Here is a 21791-nt window from a genome sequence, read left to right on the forward strand (position 1 = left end):
ACTGAGTTGTACCTCCAGCAAGGCAGTGCAAGCTGCTCTTGGGGAGCAGCCCCGAACTCCCCCATTAACCTGGGCAGCAGGGAGAGGGGGGGTTGTTCCCCTCTGCCCTGGTCTTCCGAGACCTCACCTGCAGAGCTGCCTCAGCCCTGAGGTGCCCAGTATCAACAGGATGTAGGGCTGCTGGAGAGAGTCCAGAGGGGGCCCCAGAGAAGCTCCAAGGGCTGAAGTCTCTCTGCTCTGGAGCCAGGCTGGGAGAACTGGGAGTGTTCCTCTGGAGAAGAGAAGGCTCCAGGGAGAGCTCAGAGCCCCTGCCAGGGCCTGAAGAGGCTCCAGGAGAGCTGGAGAGGGACTTGGGACAAGGGCCTGGAGGGACGGGACCACGGGGAATGGCTTCCCATTGCCACAGGGCAGAGTTAGATGGGATATTGGGAAGGAATTCTTCCCAATAAGGGTGGAGAGGCCCTGGCACAGATTGCCCAAAGAAGCTCCAAGCCCCATCCCTGGAAGTGTCCAAAACCAAGTTGAAAAGTGCTTGGAGCAGGTTGGGACGGTGGAAGGTGTCCCTGCCCATGGCAGGGAGTGGAACTGGATGACCTTGAAGGTCCCTTCCAAGCCAAACCTGTCTGGCGTTCCATGATCATGTCTTTGTTCAGGTGCTCTGAAGCAGCTGGGTGCTCCATGCTGATGTTACATAGCCATTGAAGGTCACCATGGAACTGTTCTGTGACTGTGTCCAGAGCACCCAAATCACAATTAAATCTGTGAAATGCTTTTTATTCTGCATAAATAGGTGCAGCTGTAAGTGCATGTGAAATCAGCTCATGATTAGTTAGAAAAGCTCAGATCAGATTTACAAACCAAAATATTCAGGCTCCTGATAATCTAAGATGTACAGAATTAGGCAGGGGGTGATAAGCACTGAACCTTGTGTTTTGGGTGACAGCAAAGCAGGAGAGGGAAGTCCAGGTCTTCTGCAAACATTTGTTGAGGACTCCACAGTTTTACTTCCATTGTTCTTTCATCCTCTCATGTTCATTGTCTCTGGGTCTGTGGTGGCTCAGCAGAGTCAGAGAGATGACTTGGAGTGGGAGGAAAGTTGGATTTGTGTCCTTTGGGAGAAGGAGAGAGGAGGGAACCTTTGCCCAGGAGCGGTGGGCCAGACACATCTTTCTCCTCCGGTGCCACAAAACCATTGGATTTTATTTTTTCACGTCACCAAGTGTCATTTTACCTGGCCCTTCTTCACCTGGGATGAATTTTTGCCGAGGAATACAAGGCTCTTGGAATGACCATCACAGGATGGTTATTTGGGATGATAAACTCTGCTGTGTTAGGGACTTTAAATCAGAGAGAACATCTCATTTTCAGCACAAACACTTAATTTTCAGCCCAATAACAGTTAATTGGCAGAGGCACAAGGTAGAGAAGCCTTGTGGAGTGAATTGTAGTGAGTCGAAAAAGTATTTCATTACAGCAAAGAACTGAGTGATACTTCATTCTCTATATCCTTGGAGTGGTACTGGCTAATGCCTTTTTCAGCCCATTAAAAGGGAGAAGAAATTGAGTTCCAGGGCCAAATGGCAGAATATTACCTAATATGTTAAAAAAAAAAACAAAAAACAACAAAGGAAAAGATCATAGTTGCAATTAATCACGAGCCTGAAAATATTCAAGGAGAAAAAGTGGGAAGGAGAAGGAGACAATTAATAGCATGAAGAAATGAAAATTCTCAGTCCTAAGGTACGAGGACAGGGACACTTAATGGAACAGAAAGCAGCAGAACTGCTGGAAGCACCTACTAATCCCAAAACCCATTAGCTGAGGAGACTCATTGTCACCACGGGTTATTAACGTGAGGAGCTCAGCAGGAGCCCTTTGAAGAGTTGCTACATTGATGAGTGGATTCAGAATTCACAGAAAAAAATATTAATGGAATAAAATTGAAACCCCACAAAGCTTTTAAGAGCCAAGCAACTGTCTCTGCTTCAGGACATGAGAGCAACCTGGGAGGGTGGAACTTCAAAAGAAACCTATTTGTGGGATGAGGTTTCTCACTTTTCCCTTGGAAATGTGCATCCTCCTGTGCAAAAGCTGCTGCAGTCACTCTTCTGCTCCATGCCACCATGGAAATTCCTGTGTGTTAACTGTGTTCCTACTATTTATTTGGCACTGATGTCTGGGAAAACAAGGAAGACATTGGGATTCCAAGATTTCTGAACAAAGTCCAAGATCAGGACTTTAGGAAGGGAAATGCTGACTTTCCATGGATTGCTCTGTCTATAGCCCACTCCAACTGCCCCTTCAAATCAAATCCATTCTCAGCTCCTTAAGGGATTCTTTTAATTATGATTACTCAAAAGACGCTTTATTGTCACAGAGTTCTTTTAGTTACTTAAATTTCTGCTAAAATCATGTGAAAAAATTTTAAGGACTGCAGACAAACCGTTCCTGGGTTAGTTAGCCAGCTCTTCCCACAAGGGATATAATTTTGGTACAGTTTCTTGGAATATGGGATTTTCATGTGTAATCCCAATCTAAATAAATTCTGGTTGATTTTTTATCTCAGCCCAGGGCTGTTGATCAGTGGCTGAAGGAGCAGGAGGTGTAGAAGTTCTATGTCTGGATAGGGTCTGTTGCACAAACTTTGCCTTACAGTAACAGCTGAGGTGTGATGAGAAATAACTTCTCTTTGGGGAACCTTGCCAAAAAAAATAGTAAAAATAACCTGGAATGATACGATGGTGCACTGGCAGAACAAGTTTGTCTACACTTGCCCTCTGCTTGGAAGGACCAATCTAAAGGCAGGATTTGGCTTTTAAAGGCTCGAGGGCTGCTTTTGGTGATTGATTGGACACCTTGGTGAGGATCCCAGTACATTGTGCCTGTAAATGCTGAGCAAATTTCCTTAAATGTGTCCTGCTCACATCAGGTCACACAACTTCTTCCTGTGACATAAAGTAATTTATTAATTGGTTTTTGTACTGGTTTTGCTGTGAAAACATGGGTGGAATGGAAGCTCAGTTCATTCCATTGGCAGAATGCACTCTGGATGCACCAAGGTGAAGGAAAACACATTTTGTCATCAGGGGACCTTTCAAACTTGGCTGCCTGGTGGCTCTCTTCTCCTGTAGCTCTGTGGTGGGCTCAGGATGGCTCTGCGTGAGCACCTTTCCCTAAGGGATGTTCCACGTGTTCTCCACAGGAGAAGCAAGAGCTACAGCCTTGTTTTCTGGAAGGGTTTAATTTCAGGAAGAGAGAGTGGTTTTTTTCCTTTCCTTTTCGGTTTTGATTTGTTACAGATGACACTTTCTAACCACACCGCCCAAATCCGAAGGCTCTGAGTGAAATCTTTTTAGGAAGATGATGCTCGTAACTGCCTGGCTTCGCAGTCAGGAATTGGAGAAAATCTCTAACAAGATTTGTGTTTCTTTTGCTCCTGGCTCTGCTTGGGGGCTGTTTCTGAAAAGCATAACCACAACTTGTTCCAGTCATCAGCTGCAAAGTGACAATATCAGAGACAAGACTTGAAGTCATCTCTAAAAATAAACAGCAGGCAGGCTCTGGCCTGGGATGGGGATGGGAATGGGAGTAGTTGGTCTCACATCTGTCCTTTCCCAAACCTGCCTGCCACCAGTGGGGACACAATAGCTAGATCTTCAACACACCCACAAAAGATTTTCTTACTGTTCTTATTTGAGGTTTTCCCTTCATTTTCTGTGTTTGCATCCATCTAATGACAGTAAGATGAGTAAGGAGAGGGCAGTTGCAGGAGCACTCTGATACTTTCTGTGCTACTCCTCAGAAAACAGGAATTCACAGAAGCACATGAACCATTTAAATGGGAATGTGTGTGAGATAGTGTGAGGATCACAGAATCACAGGATGGTGTGGGTTGAAAGGAACCTTAAGGATTGTCTAATTTCAACCCCTGCCAATTCCACTAGCCCAGGTTACTCCAAGCACTGTCCAGCCTGGCCTTGGACATTTCCAGGAATGGGGCTTGGAGCTTTTCTGGGCACCCTGTGCCAGGGCCTCTCCAACTTCACAGGGAAGAATTCCTTCCCAATATCTCATCTAACTCTGCCCTCTGGCAGTGGGAAGCCATTCCCCCTTGTCCCCAGTCCCTCTCCAGCTCTCCTGGAGCCTCTTTAGGCACTGGCAGGGGCTCTGAACTCTCCCTGGAGCCTTCTCCAGGTGAGCACCCCCAGCTCTCCCAGCCTGGCTCCAGAGCAGAGGGGCTCCAGCCCTCAAAGCATCTCCATGGCCTCCTCTGGACTCTCTCTAGCAGCTCCACATCCTTCTGATGTTGGCCCCAGAGCTGGAAGCAGCTCTGCAGGTGAGGTCTCACGAGAGCAGGGCAGAGGGACAGAATCCCCCTTTCCTGCTGCCCACACTGGGGAATCAGACCCCAGAGCATGGGAGAATTTGGAGCTCCCAGAGCACATGGATAGCTCACATTGAGCTTTTCGTGGCCCAGAATTGATCTACCATTACATTCGGCCCATTGAATGAGTCCTGAGTTACCCCTGTGTGTGTGGAGAATTGTGGTTTCCTGCTGTTCCGCTCCCTTCTCTGTTGTGACCCAACATATTTTGTTTCCATCCCCATCCATGTCCTGCGTCTGGGATGAACCAAGCAGCCTTTGGGGCTCCCCCTTGGCTCACAGGACATGGGCTGAGACAAGCAGGATTAGGTTTTTTTTTAAAACAGAGGCTCAACACCCAGAGGAAGGTACTCTTGCAGGATATCAGACTCAGTCTTAATCCCTGGCTTGGCATCCAGGAGTGTTATATCATGCTTGGGCGGGAGAAGTATGATGTCATTTTCCACACTCATATTTTATCTGAACATCTTATTAAAATCCTGTCATTCTCCTGGGTCATTTCCCTAAGAGAACAGATCATCAGTGTACCACTCTGGCTTCAGCCTGCAAGAAAAGTTTTAAAATTATTTTTATGTACAGTTAAGGAGGAGAAAAAATATCTTTAAAGGCATCATTGAAAGAAAATGAGTGAAAAATGCTTTTTTCATTTTTGATTACAACAAAAAAGAGGAAAAGTTGGCTTAAAAGTAGTTTGAGTATTCTATAAAGGTTCATTTTTATGCTTTAATTCTATAAATGTACCTGCAAAGGAAAGACTTCAAAAAACGACAACAAAGCACTGAAACCTTGTGCTATCTCTGGCTCCTGCACTCCCAGCTGGCTGCCACATCCTGGCAGAAACCTTCCACTATCACCCTGGTGTTGGGAGGCAGCGGGTTGTCCCGCCAGTGGATTTTATCCAAGAGATGCAAGTGTCAGTGATGTTTTCCAGAACTTATGGGTGGATTTTCCAATGAGAAAAAATAGCCTATAATGTCATTACCATACAATGCTGCGTCATGCCCCAACAAAACTCTCAAACACAAAGGCACTTCAGGATTTTGTCACTAAATCAGGTGTAAATGTTCTCACATTCAGAGAGGGGGTTTAGGTATTAGTTTCACATTTTATGTTACACCTTTTTTCTAATTCTTCTTGTGCTCTCCCTCCTCTTGTACCAGTTTTTCAGTACCTTCCATGAGTCAATTGGCACCTTCACAATCACCCTCCTTGGACAAAGGTCCTTCTCCAAGCTGCCAGTCTGCATTAGTCAGAGGCATTTTAAGCGGATTTCCCAGACCATATTAACACCCTTCCTAAAAATCCCAATGGGGCAAGTCAATTCAACAAGTTTATCCAGAGAGACAATTTTCCAGTGTCAACATATCATCAGGTTGACAAGGACATCCTTCAAAACTACTTGCTTACTTGCAACTCTAGGAAATTATAAACTGCTAGTAATTCATTATTTTAAAAAAAATATTATTTCTAAAAAAGTAATTTAAATTATTTTATTATCACAATGTTCTCATCCTGGATTAATGTGTTCATCCTGCTGGCCATGGATGGAGTAGGACACATGGCATGGGAGGGGATTCTTCCCCTCTACTCTACCCTCATGAAAGCCCACTTGCAGAGCTGCCTCCAGCTCAGGGGTCCCCAACATCAGAAGAATGTGGAGCTGCTGGAGCAAGTCCAGAAGAGGCTACAGAGATGCTCTGAGGGTGGAGCCCCTCTACTCTGGAGCAAGGCTGGGAGAGCTGGGGGTGCTCACCTGGACAAGAGAAGGCTCCAGGGAGACCTCAGAGCCCCTGCCAGTGCCTAAAGGGGCTCCAGGAGAGCTGGAGAAGGACTGGGGTCAAGAGATGGAGGGACGGGACCAGGGGGAATGGCTTCCCACTGCCAGATGGCAGGGTTAGATGGGATATTGAGAAGACATTCTTGGCTGTGAGGGTGGTGAAGCTGTGGCACAGGTTGTCCAGAGAAGCTGTGGCTGCCCCTGGATCCCTGGCAGTGTCCAGGGCCAGGTTGGATGGGGCTTGGAGCACCCTGGGCTAGCAGGAGGTGTCCGTGCCTGTAGGCACACAGTTTGTGGTAACTGGGAGTGGGGCTGCAGCCCAGCCTCATCCCCAATGGGTACAGCTGTGAAAAGCAGGTGAGCAGCAGTGACAGCAATGAGCCATGGAGTGGCATGTGGGCTGTTTTCAGTTGTCTGCACATCCAAGGCTCACTGAGAATGGGGGGTTGGCTTCTGTTCCTAGTCATTAGATCTCTTTAGGTAATCCAAATCAAGTGCATTAGGAGAGCTTGAATTCCTCCTCCTTTTGTTGGTTCTAATCTTGGATAAATCCTATCCCTCTTCACAGTGACCAAGCATTGTTAATATGTTTATTTTTTAAAAAAAAGCAAGCACTATTTTTTTTAAGACTAGAAACTGATTTCTTTAATCATTTACTAGCATGCAGCATGATTTTGTTGAGTAGGCACTTTGAAGCAAATAAGAAAATACACGCTTTTCCTGATTTTTCCCCTACTTGGAAATTAAATATGTCATTTAAACCCACAGAAGTGATGGAAGGAGGGAGATTTTCATCTGAAAAGCCTAGGTAAATGCCATGGGTAAAATTCAGTAGGTTTTAAAACGTTGGTTTTTTTTTTTTTTTCCTCTGAGCCATATTGGAATGATATATTTGTGTTACAGTAAGTACCAATGTAATTATGAAGCCAAATTTTACCTTAGAGAATAAATGGGGGTAAAATGGGAATGGCTGATAAGGATTTCAAACCAAATATCAAATGATAATGAAAATCTAATCCTGTTTATGATAATAGCTCACTAAATAATTTCTGTGGTAGGATATCAACAAGTTTCTGGGATTTAGTGCCAAATCCCTGTGAGCAGAAACACCAATTGATTAATCAGAGAACATGCTGAAAACTTGCTTTACATATTAAAAGAAAAGCAAACAAATGAAGCTCCCACAGAGCCAGTAAAACCACATATCCAGATTTGATTTTTTGAGGGATTTCCTGAAGAGGAAGAATTCTACTGCTACTTTTTTTTTCCCCAAACATTTCATTGGAAGCACCTTTCATCCTTGTATAGAAATTATAGGAAGCCCATCAAAGGCCCTAAGGGAAAAGGGGGTATTTCCTCTCTTCCTGTGTTCAAATCTGATTTCCTGAAGAGAAGAGAAATCTCTGTTTCTTCTCTCCAGCAGAAGAAAATGTATTTTGTAGTGCCCAACTTTACTTAAATAATTGAGCACCTTTTCTTTAAGTTTTACACCAAATCCTGCAAACTTCACACCTGGAAAGAAACATTTCTTGTCATCTTTGAATTACTGTAGCTGTTCAGTATTTGTTGATAAGAGTCTGAAAGGGGAATGTGTTGCTTGTTTTCCTCCTGGAGGGCAGGAAACAGCTGCACGTATTCCGGAAGAGTTGGGGGGTCACCAGGAGAGAATGAATCCATGGGTAGTTCCTATGGCTGTATCAACATCATTCCTATTTTAACAAATCGATTCTTGGAGCTATTGCAAAAATAGCTCCAAATAGTTCTTGTGAAAATTACAAGGAGAGTTGCTTGTAAAGCCATATTTTTGGGGATGGATGGGAGTTCTGCATTGGTAGGGAATGCTGGTGCTGGCAATGTGTTTACCTACTGTGAACAAATAACGTCGATGGTGTCCATAATGGGATGCACACATGCAGTCTCCTGGGAAAATGCTGGAAAACTGGAGGTAAAAAGGACCATGACCAGCCATGCAGCAAGTCTTGTGAACTGTACAGCACCACAGAGCTTCCAGCAGCATCTTGATGGCTTTGTCCTCAGAGAATATCCTGAGTTGAAAGAGGCCCACAAGGATCATCAAGTCCAACTCAGTGGGATCTCTTTGCTTTATGCTCCCTGGGCCATCCAGGGATGTTGCTGCAATTTTTGCTCTTCGCCTTTCAAAGTCCTTCAGCACTTGCTTTCACCCACCCTCTGTTCTCTGGGCTTTATTTATTCCCCTTAGTCTGAAAGATGTAAAATATTTGAGGTTTTGTTGTTCAAACTGAACTATTGTTGCTCTTGCTTGTGTGTTAGGTTAGTCAGCAGTAAAAACACTGAATCTAATAAGAAGCATGCAGGAAACTTCCAGCAAAATCATGTGAAAATGTCTGTAAAAGGTTAGCTGAGCATCTTGGAATCATGGAATCAGTTAGGTTGGAAAAGACCTCTAAGATCTAGTCCAACCATTCCCCTGCTCTGTCAAGGCCACCACTGACCCATCTCCCCAAGTGCTAGAATCCACACAGCTTTTAAATCCCTGTAGGGATGGAGTCTTCACCATTTCCCTGAGCAGCCTGTGCCAGTGCCTGACCACTGAGCCTCCTCTGACACAGACTGAGGTCGTGCCTTCTTGTCCTGTCCCTGTTCCCGGATCAGAGCCTGACTTGCCCCCCCAGCTGTCCTCTCCTGTCAGGAGTTGTGCAGAGCCAGAAGGTCCCCCTGAGCCTTCTTTTCTTCAGGCTGAGCCCCTTTCCCAGCTCCCTCAGCTGCTCCTGGTGCTCCAGACCCTTTCCCAGCTCTGTTTCCATCTTTGGCTCAAGCTCCACAATGTCTTTCTTGTAGTTTTCAATGTATAAGCTTGATGGGGATTTTAACCCACCTGCTTTCCCTGGATTTTATGGGTACCAACAACTATTTTTAATAATTCCAGCTTGAAATTTCAGCCCTCTTCTGAGTACAGAAGGGCAGGAGTGAGGGATCCTGCCTGGAGCAGGGGGTGCTGTGGGATGGCAGCAGACAGATTTGCTTAAATATATTTAGTGACTTTGTAATCTCAGTTCTTAACAGTCTCCTGTGTGTGTACAAATGTGTTTTACAGAGACTTTTAATTTGAGCAAATTTGGGTTCCTGAGATTACATCTTTTCCAGCCTCTAAAACACAGGCTGCTGCTGCTGGAACTCTTAAGTCCTTGTTCCAAAGCACTTCAAAGGCAGATTTAATTCTTAAGCCTGTCTTCCCCTTGTCCCTTTTAACAGAAGATGTTTCCAGAAGTTTATCTGTTTTTAAGGTGGCCTGAGTCCAATGCTGATCATGACAACTTTCAGTACAATTAATTTGGCAATGAAATGATACAAAAAACTCAAATATGTTATATCAGGATCTTAACAAAAGTTGGCCAACCCAACAAGTGGAGTTTCTGGCATATAATAAATAATATATAGATCCTTTCTAGCTTGATAAGCAGGACAGTATTGATTAAAACCTTGTCTGTAGCTTATTTCCTGACCTGCTGAGTCAAAGCGTATTTAATCTGTCTCAGTTTGGAATCAGCAATATTTTTGTGTGGATGCAACATGTCTTGCTCTCTTTGATCCCCAGAGATTTGTTTTGGCATTGCAGCAGCTATTTTTATTTTGCTTTGTGAGGGAAATAAAAATGGTTTGATGAGCATAACCATGTTCCAGATCTGCCTAAATGTCACGTAAGGAGACTTGAGGAAGAGACCAGAAGCTGTAGGTGTTGACCTGAAGACAAGCTGTATGTGATGCATGGGATGTAGTTCAGAGACTAGAATTAATTTAAGATATGTAGGATAGTACAGAAATAAATGATTTCTCATTAAATAAAGCATAAAGCCTTATTTTAAATGCTCTGCTGCAGCTCCTGAATTTGAAAAGAAATAATAAACCCTGATGGTCTCCAGATTTTGTAGTTTTGGAATCTGTTTAGGATAGTGAAGGGCTATATTTAAAACGTGACATCAGTAGAGACCTATTGTAAAAAGTAAATACTTTATTGAAATGAAATAAAAGTCAAATAAAGGCAGGGCCCACCTAAACCTTGAGTCATTTAAAATGGGTTCATTTCAGTGCAGGTATTTTTTAAATGGGTGAAGGCAATGTGCTCCATCTACCCTGTAATCTCAATATGTTGCTTTGCCAGGAGTTTCCTACCAGCTCTTAGGATTAAACCATCTCTTCTAAAAGTAGCTGTTGAACACTTTGGGATCTGGGCCACTGATTGTGGGACCCAAGCATAGCAAGGAAATCACCTTTTCATGGGCTTCCCAGCTCTTCATGTAGCTGAGACCACTTTGGGAATGAGAGTAGTGGCTCATCCTCCACCCTGCACATTGTGGAGGAAACTGGGCAGTGCTGGTGTCAGGAAACTTCCCAGTCTGACCATTCAGGAGACTCATGGCAGTCACAGTCCCAGCATTCCTCAGCACTGGAGTGGTGCAGGCATAATGATATCCTAGTTTATTGTGGAAAAAAAACCTAGGGACATTCAGGGGTGAAGTCCTGCACATCCCTGTAGCCTCTAATAAAAGGTAATGAAAAGTGTTGCAACATAAACCCATATATGATGCTGTAGGAGAAACAACTATGTTCTTTTTGGATTTAAATGGAGATGGAGTTTGTTTTTAATTGCACTTTGGAGCAATTAATTGGGTTTATGCCAGGACAAAGCATTAGGGCACTGAGAGGCATTCCTGGATCTTGGCCTTCGTCTTTCCCCAGAGACTGATTTTTCTGGTGTGACAGTGGCACTTATTTTCTTCCAGCTTAATGAAAAAAGTGTAGATGGAGCCTTGAATTTTCTATTAATCACTGAGATATTCTCTCACATTTGAGTAAATAAAAAAAAATAGATAGCAATCTCCCCCACCCAAACAACCTGTGTTGCTTTTAATAAAAACAGCCAAAAAACCCACCCCAAACCCTTTTCATCAGTAAAGGGAAGAAAAAGCAGTTAGTGAGAACTTGAGCTCTTTGTGTTTGAAATGCCGGCTGCTTTCCAGCCCTTGTTGAAGAACTCGAGCATTTCAAGAGCTCACTCTTTAAAAGTGCTGTTTTGGTCTGAGCTGCACCAAAATCCTCTTGGTTCTGTTACTCACCTATTTGCATCACATGCTTGTTTTCGGTTGTTTTTTGGGTGAGCAATTCCTTGCTAATTATGGCCATATTTTCTAGTTACTTTGTGTTGTCACTTTTTATTGCCACCACTTTATAGTTAGCAGTGTACAGAGATTGTGAGCATCCTCAGTCATAGAACCATGGAATTGTTCAGGTGGGAAAAGCCCTCTGAGCTCATCCAGCCCAACCATCCCCCAGCAGTGCTAAGGCCACCACTAACCCATGTCCCCAAGTTCCACATCCACACGTCTGTTAAATCCCTCCAGGGATGGGGACTCCACCCCTGCCTTGGGCAGCTGTTCCAATGCCTGACAGCCCTTTCCATGAATAAATTTTTCCTAACATCCAGCCTAAACCTCCCCTGGCGTGGACTGTGTTAATCCTTTCTCCTATTCCAGCTGGACAGGGAGAGGAAGTGAGACCATGTGCTTAATAGCATTCTAAGAGCAAAACATTGGCAGAATGGCTTGTGGTCACGCTAAATGCTGCTATCTCCAAAAATCAAGGAAAAAAGAGGTGGAAGTAAGCTGATAGAAGATAATGATGCTACATGAGCTTTATTCTTTCACTTGGGGTCAGTGACATGAGGCTGCTCAGATGATGTTCCTCGAAGAGAGCATTGGTGAGAAGGATTTCAAGGCAATGTGTGACAAGCCACTGATTTGTTACAGTTCAAGGTTTAATTGAAATAATTACATGGGAATCTTATGGTTCCTTTTTTATTCTTCTGCAGTGGCTAAAATGAACCAAATGTAGCAGTCATGGCTAGTGCCATAAGTTTTTAGGTGATTAATATGTACCAAAGCTCTACTCGAGGTGATAATTGAAACCAAGGAAGAATCCCAAGCACCAAGAACAAAGATAACCTTTAAATAGAAATTCCTGCTTTCTGGGTCTCTATGTAGGTGCCTGTCCAAAAGCCCAGGGATCTTCCTTTGATCTCAGCTTTCATCCCACCAAGCAGAATCTCTTTGATCCCGGCTGTGGCGGGGATGACCCTTCCTCGGCGCTGTTATTCCTCTCTCTGGGAGAGCTGCTGGAGAAGCGCTGAACCTGCCTGCCATGATTTGTAGCTCCTGCTGGTGGTACCGGGAAAACTTCAAGTTTTCAGAAACCCTCAGATTTACCAGGCAGGTTTTTAACCTCCCCTTTTGTAGCCCTTCTGCTGGTGCCAGGCGCTGCCTGTCCTGGCCTGTGTTTTCACATAGCTTGCTGTTGCTCCTGTGCAATATCCACCCTTCTCCTTCCTTCTCCCCCAGGAAACCTTTCACGGGTCTTGGTGAATTTATTATATTTAAATTTAATGTATGTATATATTTCTTTCCTTTCACCACCAGTGATGGGATTTGTGGTGTGATCTCGTGTATCATCCACTCGGATGCATGAAAGAAACCAAGCCAAATTCAGGGGCACATCCACAGCCCTGGGATTACACCCAATTCCCTGTGCTGTTAGGACCATTGACATACGTGGCATAAAATAAAACAGCAGAAAGAAGTTTTGGCAAGGGAATTGAACGTTGGATGTGGGAGCTTGAGAAGCAAAAGCCATTTTAGTGCAGAGCAAGAATCATTACCAGTCACCTTTTTTCTTTCCTATTTCAGGCTGTGACTGTGCGGAATTCCATGGCCAAGTCGTTGTACAGCGCCCTGTTTGACTGGATCGTGTTCAGGATCAACCACGCGCTCCTCAACTCCAAGGACATGGAGGAAAGCACCAAGGTAACACCTCACCCGCTCTTTTGGCTCCTCTCTTGGGTTTTTAAAATAGGTAACTGAGTGATAAAACATTACCCAGGCACGTTGCTTAACATGAAGTTAATTTTTCCTCAGATCATAACTGAGTACATCATTATTCTAAGTGGTGCTTGCTGAGCTGAGAAGGATGAAGCACCTTAAGTTCTATAAGCTCAAAGCAACCAGGGAAAAGATTTTTTTGTAGCCACAAAAGCCAGTTTCCCCACCCGCTCCAGGAGCAATGGCAAATATTTTCCTCCTTATGTGTAGAACTAGAGGACCATGTATAATTCAGAGGGAAAAAAGGGAATTCTTGCAACTGTATTTTGGTGAAGTTGCTCCGTGATGAAATGATGAACGAGGTGGGTGGCTGTAGGTACTGAGGTAGTGCAGTAGAAAAATGAATTTAGAGAAAAGAGTTATGATGGGGAAAGTGAAGCTGGTGGGATGCTGTACCACCTTCCCAAAGAATTGATGGAAGGAATGACAGGAAGTTTCCTGCAATAGCAGGGTCTGCATGCTGTGACCCAGGACATCTTCCCTAATCCTCTTGTGTACTCATCCACACTCCTCATGGCTGGGGGATACTGACCCCAAAATCTGTGTCCATGTACACAGGCTACCCTTGGCTTGGGAATCTGGGACATGGTCCAGCAGCATGTGGGGTTTTTTGAGGGGTTGTGCATCCAAACTAAAGTCACAGCTGCCAAAAGGAGGATTTTTGCTGAGCACTGACATTTGGATTGTGCCATAGGACTGAAGTTGCAAAGGCTCTCAGTGTGGTCACTCCTTTATTTAATTCCAAAAAAGGGTTGTGGAGTGTAATTGTGGAGTGGAAATAAAAACATGCCTATGAAATCTGCTTATATGCTTTTCTGACAAAGAAGGGTTGTTACAGTGATAACATCCAGCAAGCCTTCTGACTGCACATGCTGCCTCTTCCTCTGTTTAATATTTTACCAGAAATGTGTTCTTTCCTGATTTTTTTCCAAGTAATCAAAAGTTTTGTCTGGGCTGTCAGGAAAAAACAAACCACACTGTTTATATATTTGGTGAAGCAGAAAAGTGGATTTGTTTTGACAAGGAAATGCATCTCAAATGCTAATTATTTTTTATTAATGACCCAATGATTCTTTAAAATTATTATCTGTTCTGTAATATTTAAATACAAATCAGTCTAGGACACTCTTGTATGCTTAGCATGGCTGTGAAAATGAGGCACCACGGTAGCTGTTTATGGGCAATTAAACTTTTGTTCCCAACCTCAAATCTCAGCAGGTAAGAGCCAGAACAGCCCAAATTCCTGCTTTTTTTCCAATGTTGCTGCTGCACATTAACCCTCTGCTTCCTCCAGCCAAGACTCCCATGGAGTGTAACCATCTTTCCCCTTGCCCACCTCTGGGTGTCATCTCATGAATTCACAGGTTTCTGACCCTTTTTTTTTGTCCCCAAATCATAATGGTAATATCCAGGTCAGGCAGCAGCCTTCAGAAGCTGGGAGTGGTGTTGCCCCCGTGCCAGAACAGATCCACCCATGCTGGCAAATGCCCAGGACCTGGAGCTGGAGAATGTGCTCATACCCAGATCCAGGGAGGCAGTCCTGGACTGTACTTGGGCCAGAGTTTCTGAAGCAGAAAGGCAGCGCACAAAATATAAGGAAATATCTGCTGCTCTAGGCACAAGTGTAGTTGTTTATTTTCAGAGTCCTCTGTGAATTGGATTGATTCCCACAAACCCCCCAGAAATCATGAAAATGCACAAATCCCTCCGCATTTTAGGGGTGGAGATGGTGAAGAAGAGATGTATGTGCATTTCAGAGCAGACATAGACAGCCAATTTTCCCTTGAGTGGTTCTACCACGTCTCCTCCTCAGCCCTATTTTTATCCCTTGACTTGGGTTGCTTCAGCACAGAGGAAGGAGAAATGTCTCCCTGGAATGGGCAGGGCTGGGAATAGTTTCTCCTTTGCCCTCGAGGAATAACATTGCTGCCAACAAGTGTCCGAGGGCATCCTGGGCTCTGCAGCTGCCATTGAGGCACCAACCAAGAATCACCACTGTGGAGAAATAGAGCCAACGACTGATCTGGTTTTTCCTACCACTTCCCACTCCTCCTGAATTCCTTTTCAGCTCTTTCTTGGAGAAACCCCAGATGAGGATGCAGGTTCTCCTTAGCTTCCCATATGTTGTTTTGAGGTTGGGCAACACCAGCTGGGTGACTGGGAGGTGGACTGGGAGCAGTGGCATCTCTAAACCCTGGGAGTACCTCCTTACTGCAAGGCAAGACCTTGGCACATGGATGACATCTCCTTGCTGGCATATACCAGCCAAAAAAATCTCTTCAACACATCAGGTCTCTGATTTCTGAGAGCAAAATACAGCCTTGCACCTCAGAAACTCCTGAGTGTGCAACGGGTGAATAATATGTGACTCACCCTGCAGTAAATGTCCCGGATTAATCCCAGCCCATGCTTGACACTGATATTCCTCTGAGTTTTAAGATACATTTTGAAACAATCCTGCAGGTTTGGAAGGTTCAGAAAGTGTCAGATGATGGATTTGGGGCACAGAGTTTTCTTTTATAATAATCACATTATGCAGAGATAAAACAAGACTCAAAGCCATCTCAATTTAGAGTGTGTGTGGGAGAGGTTAAGGAGAAAAATTAATACAGAATTTTCTCTCTTCATGAGTGTAGATTTGATTTTAGTGGAACAATGGGAACCGAGATAATTTTCAGATCCCAATATGTGTTTATTTGATGTCAGCAGTAAGGATAAGATCAAAAGATGAAGCTGGGCAAAGAAAAATAAACACTTGGCCGTTGTTCTTCCATATTGTCCAGCAAATATTTGGAAGATGTAAATCAGACCTTTGATATCCAAATTTAGTTAAATGTACAGTGAAATATTTTGGGGAAACACAGTGGGATTTGGCTTATCTTGCTTGGTGACAGGATTTCTAGCATATTATTTCTGACCCAAGTTGTCAATATGTTATTTGATACCTCCTAGTTTATGGTAATGGCAGAGCTGCCGTGGGTCAGATTTGCTCTGACTCCCTTTTCCTTCATCTTCTCTCAGTTCCTTTTAGTTCCTTTTATGTTCTCATGACTCCCTATAAACTGCCTGAAATTTGACCTTTATTAATGAGGTTGGAGATTTTTCCTTCTTTTGAGAACAAGATTACTAAACCTCCCAGAGCCTCTTATTGAATTCCTCTTCCATAAATCAGGTTAGGAATTGCTAGAAGTCCATCTCACCTCTTAAAACAGTGGAGATCGTGGTGGATTAAAAGGCATTTCCAATGGTGTTTTTAATCTTTCCCCATTTGGTTCTTGTGAAGTGTCTTAATTTCTTCCCAAATCACCCTGCTGCCATTCTCAGATGATGTGCTGTATATATGGGGATGATGGTGAACTCATGGCTGCGAAGAAAATTAAAATTAATGGCCATGAAGAAAAATTTGTGGTTGAACACATGAAGAACTCATGGCCATGAAGAAAATTCATTTAAATTCAACCAACAAGTTAATTTTTGGCTTTTTGACCTGAAGCAGAGGAAGAATTGCTAAACATGCAATATGTTTATTGTGCATCAGTTCATTAATTTTATGTCCCAGCTTCCAAGTTTGTAGCAAATCACTGTGTTTCACTTTATATAATAGGTCATCATGTATATTGGGGTGATGGAGGTTGGAGTGGTCCTTTCAGATGAAGTGGTAATGGATTTTGGGGTGGTTTTAGAGAGGGATTTTTAACAGTATCAGCTTTGGAATATTGTAAATGAAAAGAAATTGCTAAAATGAAAAGAGATTAAAAATTTGAAAATAGTAATAAACAAAATTTTTTCCCTGAATTTGAAGCAAGCCTATTTGTGATTGCCAAAATGTACCTCCATGGTGGAATTACATCACCAGCGTGCATTTGGGGCAACATAAATCAGCTCCAGTGATCCCTATTTATTGGCACTTTGGGAACTGGAGAGCACGGAGCTTCAGGGCCATCATTTGCCAAAAGCCCTTAAAACTCATGCTCTGTGTTTAAATGTCATGGCTGAGACATTTTAAGAAAAGCATGAGGTCATTTTTCATCATCTCAAGCAGAAAGTGCTCACTGACCCAGGGTTCACCCAAATTTTAAAAATCCTTACAGACATGCACTTTTAATCACAGGAATTTTGATATGCTAATTAATACAGTCACACTCTTTAATTTTATATGTTAGTTTTGATAAAGAAACAGCATTAACACACAAACTAGACTTGGCGAGTCAAGGTCTAAATTATCTTCATGTGATTTCCTCATGGCACCTATTCAAAGGATTGATTTGAAGCTGAAGACTTAAAAGATTTGTAAATGTTAAACTGTTTTGATTATTTTTTATTTTGTGGTGCAAATTTCATCCTAAACCCACCCAGATTACACACTTTTTACAGGCAGTTTAGCAAAATTAATTCCTGTATATGTCAGTGGAAATTGTGTTTTTTCACCTTGCTACAAGAATTGACTCTGTACACATTTGTGCTGCTTTATCAGGGACAGAGAGTAGAAAAAGAGGCATAAATTCCAAATTTCTCAGGTTTTAAAGTTTTCCCATGTGGCATCCATTGGCATCGTTCTTTCGGGAGCGTCGTGGCAAAGGACAAACGACTGTTTCACTGCAAAGCTCTGTCCAGATTTCTCTGGTGTGAAACTCTGCAAAAAAACACACAGTTTAAAATCTGTATTCTGGAGGAGTTTGGTAGTTACAAGCACAGGGATATGAGAAAAATGCTGGTTTACTCTGTATAACAACCATGGCAGAATTAACCATCTTCCTCCTGGACATGTGGTTTGATACCTGCAGTGGTTTTGTGAGATGCAGATTATTTTTATAGTTTTGTATGTGTTTAATTTTCGGTGTCAGCTAAAAATTATAAAAACACAGCTTTAAAATATAATATTTCCATAAGATTATTTTATAACTGACAGGGCTATTTTTTGCTATATATGACTCTTCTGTTTTGCTTTATAAGTGTATTTTCATGCCCACATTGAAATATATTTGGTAGCAGTTTCAATGCAGTAAATGAAGCAGGATTGGAAAAAAGGGAGAGGGTTTTTGTGCTCAGTTGTTTCATATTAAATTAAGTTTGTGAGAGCTTAAAGACCTTTTTCAGATTAAAGTCTTCACTCATGGCAGGGGCTTAACTATTTCCACAGAGCGTCAACGCGATGCTTTTGAAAGCTGGTGTCAGTAAATCAATGAATAATCTGGAAGTATGAGCATTTTATCTTCCAAGTCTTGTTTGTATATGGTGGAATAGAGACTTTTATGTAGGGGAATTTTTTGGAACTCTTGTCTCTTGTAGGGATGAGCTTGAACAGCAGTGCGGTGTTTGGGGTCGGGATTTGCAAGGGTGATGTGAAGGGAGATGAGAAAAGTCACTTTGTCCTGTTTCCATCATCAATTTTTCCATGGATAATATAGATATGATATGATACATTAATCATACAGAGAGTTTAAGAAGAATTCCTTCTGAGATGTATTTAAAAAAGGATGAGGCAGATTTCTGCCTGGTGAGCAGAAGGGTTCCCACATCCATTGGGAGAAGCAGGAGAAGATGCTGGACCTCGGGAGGCAGTGGGTGAGAGTGAATCCCTCTGCCAGGCTCAGTCCTTGGTCCAGTGGTTCCCTATTTCCATCTTCTGGTCAAAGAGCTGTTTCTCATGAGTATTTTGTCAAGTGATGCAAACTTCTGGGAAAGTGGCCAAGGGCCTTCATCCTTGTCATGGCATCAGGGGAGGTAGAGACTGTCTGACCCTGGAATAGGGAGAAAAGCCCGGACAAAAGATGAAGTAGTCAATGAGCTCTTGGAAAATGGTTTAAAGACTTAATTTTGTGCTTAAATGCTCTTTTTGTTGTGTTTTCGCTTGTCCCAGTGGCCAGAGTCCAGGTCAGACAAAGCTCCAACTCACAGCTGAGTGGCCACTCTGCCCACGGCAGCCATGCCTGCTCCAGCCGTAGGTGGTTCCCTGGTCAGGAGTCAGGCACAGAAAGAATATTTTCCTCCCACATTATGTGATGTGCTGAAAATGGACAAAAGGCAGTGTGGAGAGGCCTGTGGACAGTCTGGTTTATATTTCTGGCAGTGAAATTAAGCTGATCTTAGCAAGGAAGTCTTAGAAAATCCAAAGTTCAGGTAGCACCAATAGAACTAAAACCAGGGCACCTGGCAGCTCTCAGGTTCTTTGAGGTGGAGGGGAGGGGTTGTTTCTCCTCGCTGTTTGAGGTTTAGCTCATTTGACCAGTGCTAATGCTTTTACCTCTCTTATTAATCATTTATTTATTTATAATGGGTGAATGGAGTATTTGCGTGAGGTGGCTTTGGTTGGATCCTGGAGCACAGTGCTGGTGGAGCTCTCCCCAAAGAGTGTCCTTCAGACTCTTCACTCCTTTTCTGATGACAGCAGCTTTTCTGGGTGGGCACAGTATGAGTTTTGTTTTTAACATTTATTATGAATTAGGGGTTTAACACAATAGTCATATACAGGCATGGAATCTGCAGCAGTAACTGTATCTTGAGCTTGTTTTTCATCCCAGATCCCTCTGTAGATGAGGTTTATTTGCTGACACATCCCCATGTCCCTCTTCCGGGTTTCCCAAATTCGTCTCTCAGGCAGAAGGCTCAAGTTTTATGAAAACCAATACCTACGCAAAGAAGAAGGTTACACATTTCTACTCCCATCAAGGGTAGGAAGCACAGTCTGAGCCAGGAGGTGATGGGTTGCACTCACCTGTAGGCCAACATATGCCTGGCCAGAGGTCCACTGCCTCTCCTTCCTTGGCTGGTGTGGGGAGGGGAGGGGACCAGAAGGATGAAAAGCAAGCTGGGAATTCACTGCAGCATTGATCTCGCTTTGCCAATGTAGGAAACCTTAATGCACCCACATCTTGATGAGCATCTCAAGAGGTAATTGTAGATTAGAGACCAAACTGGCATTGGCTCTTCAATGTGGGGAAAAGCCTGGGGTGAGATATGGCTGAGGTTCACGAAAATCATCTAAGTGATGGGGAAGAAAAGGCTATTTAGAACTGTAGCTCACCAGATCCTGCAATTTATATTATGGGTTATGGATTTAATAAAAGAAAAACTTCCCTATTGTGAACTTCTGGAAGTTCCTTACAGAGAATGTAGGGCTCATAGTGCCAATGGGTTCCAAAAAAAAAAAAAATAGGGGATGGGTCCCTCTTTACAGCTCTCTTGCCCATGAACTGAAGGAGCACAGAGGTGTCCCTCCATATCCCTCATCCCAAATTGGCAGGAGCTGGTGGAAAAAGGTGCCAGAATGCAGAAGAGCCGTGTGGACACAGCCAGGTGTCACAGGGGAAGATCATGTGGGCAGGGCTGGGCCAGCAGTTAGGGCCAAGTGTTAGTCAGGGCTTTGGACTCCCTTTTTCAGCAGCATTGTTATTTTTGTGTTAATTCCCCCCTTTCAGTGAGGCAGGAGTGACTCGATGCTCCCAGACATCAGTCCATTGTCTGATCCATCTGACGAACAAGGTGGATGCTTTATTTGTGATACTATTTCAGTTTTCACCAGGAGAACTAAAGATTATTTCCATAGGAAGCCCTGATGCATAAGAGTTTCTTTTTGAGGTTTGCAGCTGGAGTGGGTTTGCTTGGACAATGCACTCACCTTGGAGGTGTGTTTCTGTGGGTTGTTTTCATAGTGCAAGCCTTTGTTTCCCAAGCCTATCCCCATTTTTCCCCTCTGAAGATCAGTACTCTTAAATCCAATAAAATAACTTGGAACAGGCTTCAGGTTTCTTCAAAGATGGCCATTTGTTTTTAAATAAGAAAAAAAAAAAACACCTCTCAAAGGGCTTTTCTCTTAGAACAAGCCCTTTTGTCCATGTATCTAAAGTTATGTGTTGTCTCTCTGGATTCCAGATGGCACAATATCAACAATTCCAGTAAAATTCCTACTATTAAGTATATTTAATTCTGTCTGTGTGCTTTCAATTATGTACTGTGTACAAATAATCCACTTTATGTGATTTTATTCTAATCCTCACTCTTACTTTTCTTGCAGACTTTATCCATTGGGGTGCTTGATATTTTTGGGTTTGAAGATTATGAAAACAATAGTTTTGAACAATTCTGCATTAACTTTGCCAACGAGCGCTTGCAGCACTACTTTAACCAGCACATCTTTAAACTGGAACAGGTAAGTCCAGAAATACTTACTCTCTGATGCCAGTGAATATTGACATGACTTTGTGGCCCTGATAAAGTTCTGAAATTATCCCTTTAATTCTGTTTTGTTAAGGAGTGTACGCTGAATTATTCCAATTTAACTTCTAATTGACCGTATGACAAACTTCCACCTGTAAAATAAAATCCAGCCAGACATTTTCTGGTTTAAAATAAATATTTTGGCTTCCAAAAACATAATGAAAACCTTAACCACTACTCTGTTGTCTCCTTGTTATTGCTCAGAGGGCTTATCAGGGAAGGAGCAATTCCTTCCTTGCCTTTGCCTGGACATGCTGACATGCCATTTGATATCACATAAAAGTTTTTATTTTTGTATCTAGTGAAAAAGCCACTCCAATCTTCCAGTGGTTTTTTGCTTTCCAGTGTTGATTTGTGGGGACGGAGGAGAAATGTCGCTCTCATGTCTTCTCCAAAGTCAGACTTGAGAGCATTATGACCTTCAATAGCCCTGGCAGATTAGGAAAGGCTGAACTTTAAACTTTGCTTTATGTTCGTTAAGACAGGGTGTTGCTTTCCAGCC

At 43.1% G+C, this 21791-nt stretch overlaps 1 protein-coding gene across 8 annotated transcripts in view; it reads left to right on the forward strand.

Annotated features, from left to right (window-relative positions):
• Window positions 1–21791, forward strand: part of MYO9A (myosin IXA) — a 172363-nt gene that overhangs the window by 90203 nt on the left and 60369 nt on the right. For all 8 annotated transcript variants that reach the window (XM_053954759.1, XM_053954763.1, XM_053954761.1 and 5 more), the window contains 2 exons: window positions 12881–12997; window positions 21087–21221. In XM_053954759.1, the coding sequence (XP_053810734.1) occupies window positions 12881–12997; window positions 21087–21221 (252 nt within the window). The remainder of the gene's footprint in view (window positions 1–12880; window positions 12998–21086; window positions 21222–21791) is intronic.

This window comes from Vidua chalybeata, chromosome 13 (genome assembly GCF_026979565.1).
Source record: "Vidua chalybeata isolate OUT-0048 chromosome 13, bVidCha1 merged haplotype, whole genome shotgun sequence".
Lineage (NCBI taxonomy): Eukaryota > Metazoa > Chordata > Aves > Passeriformes > Viduidae > Vidua > Vidua chalybeata.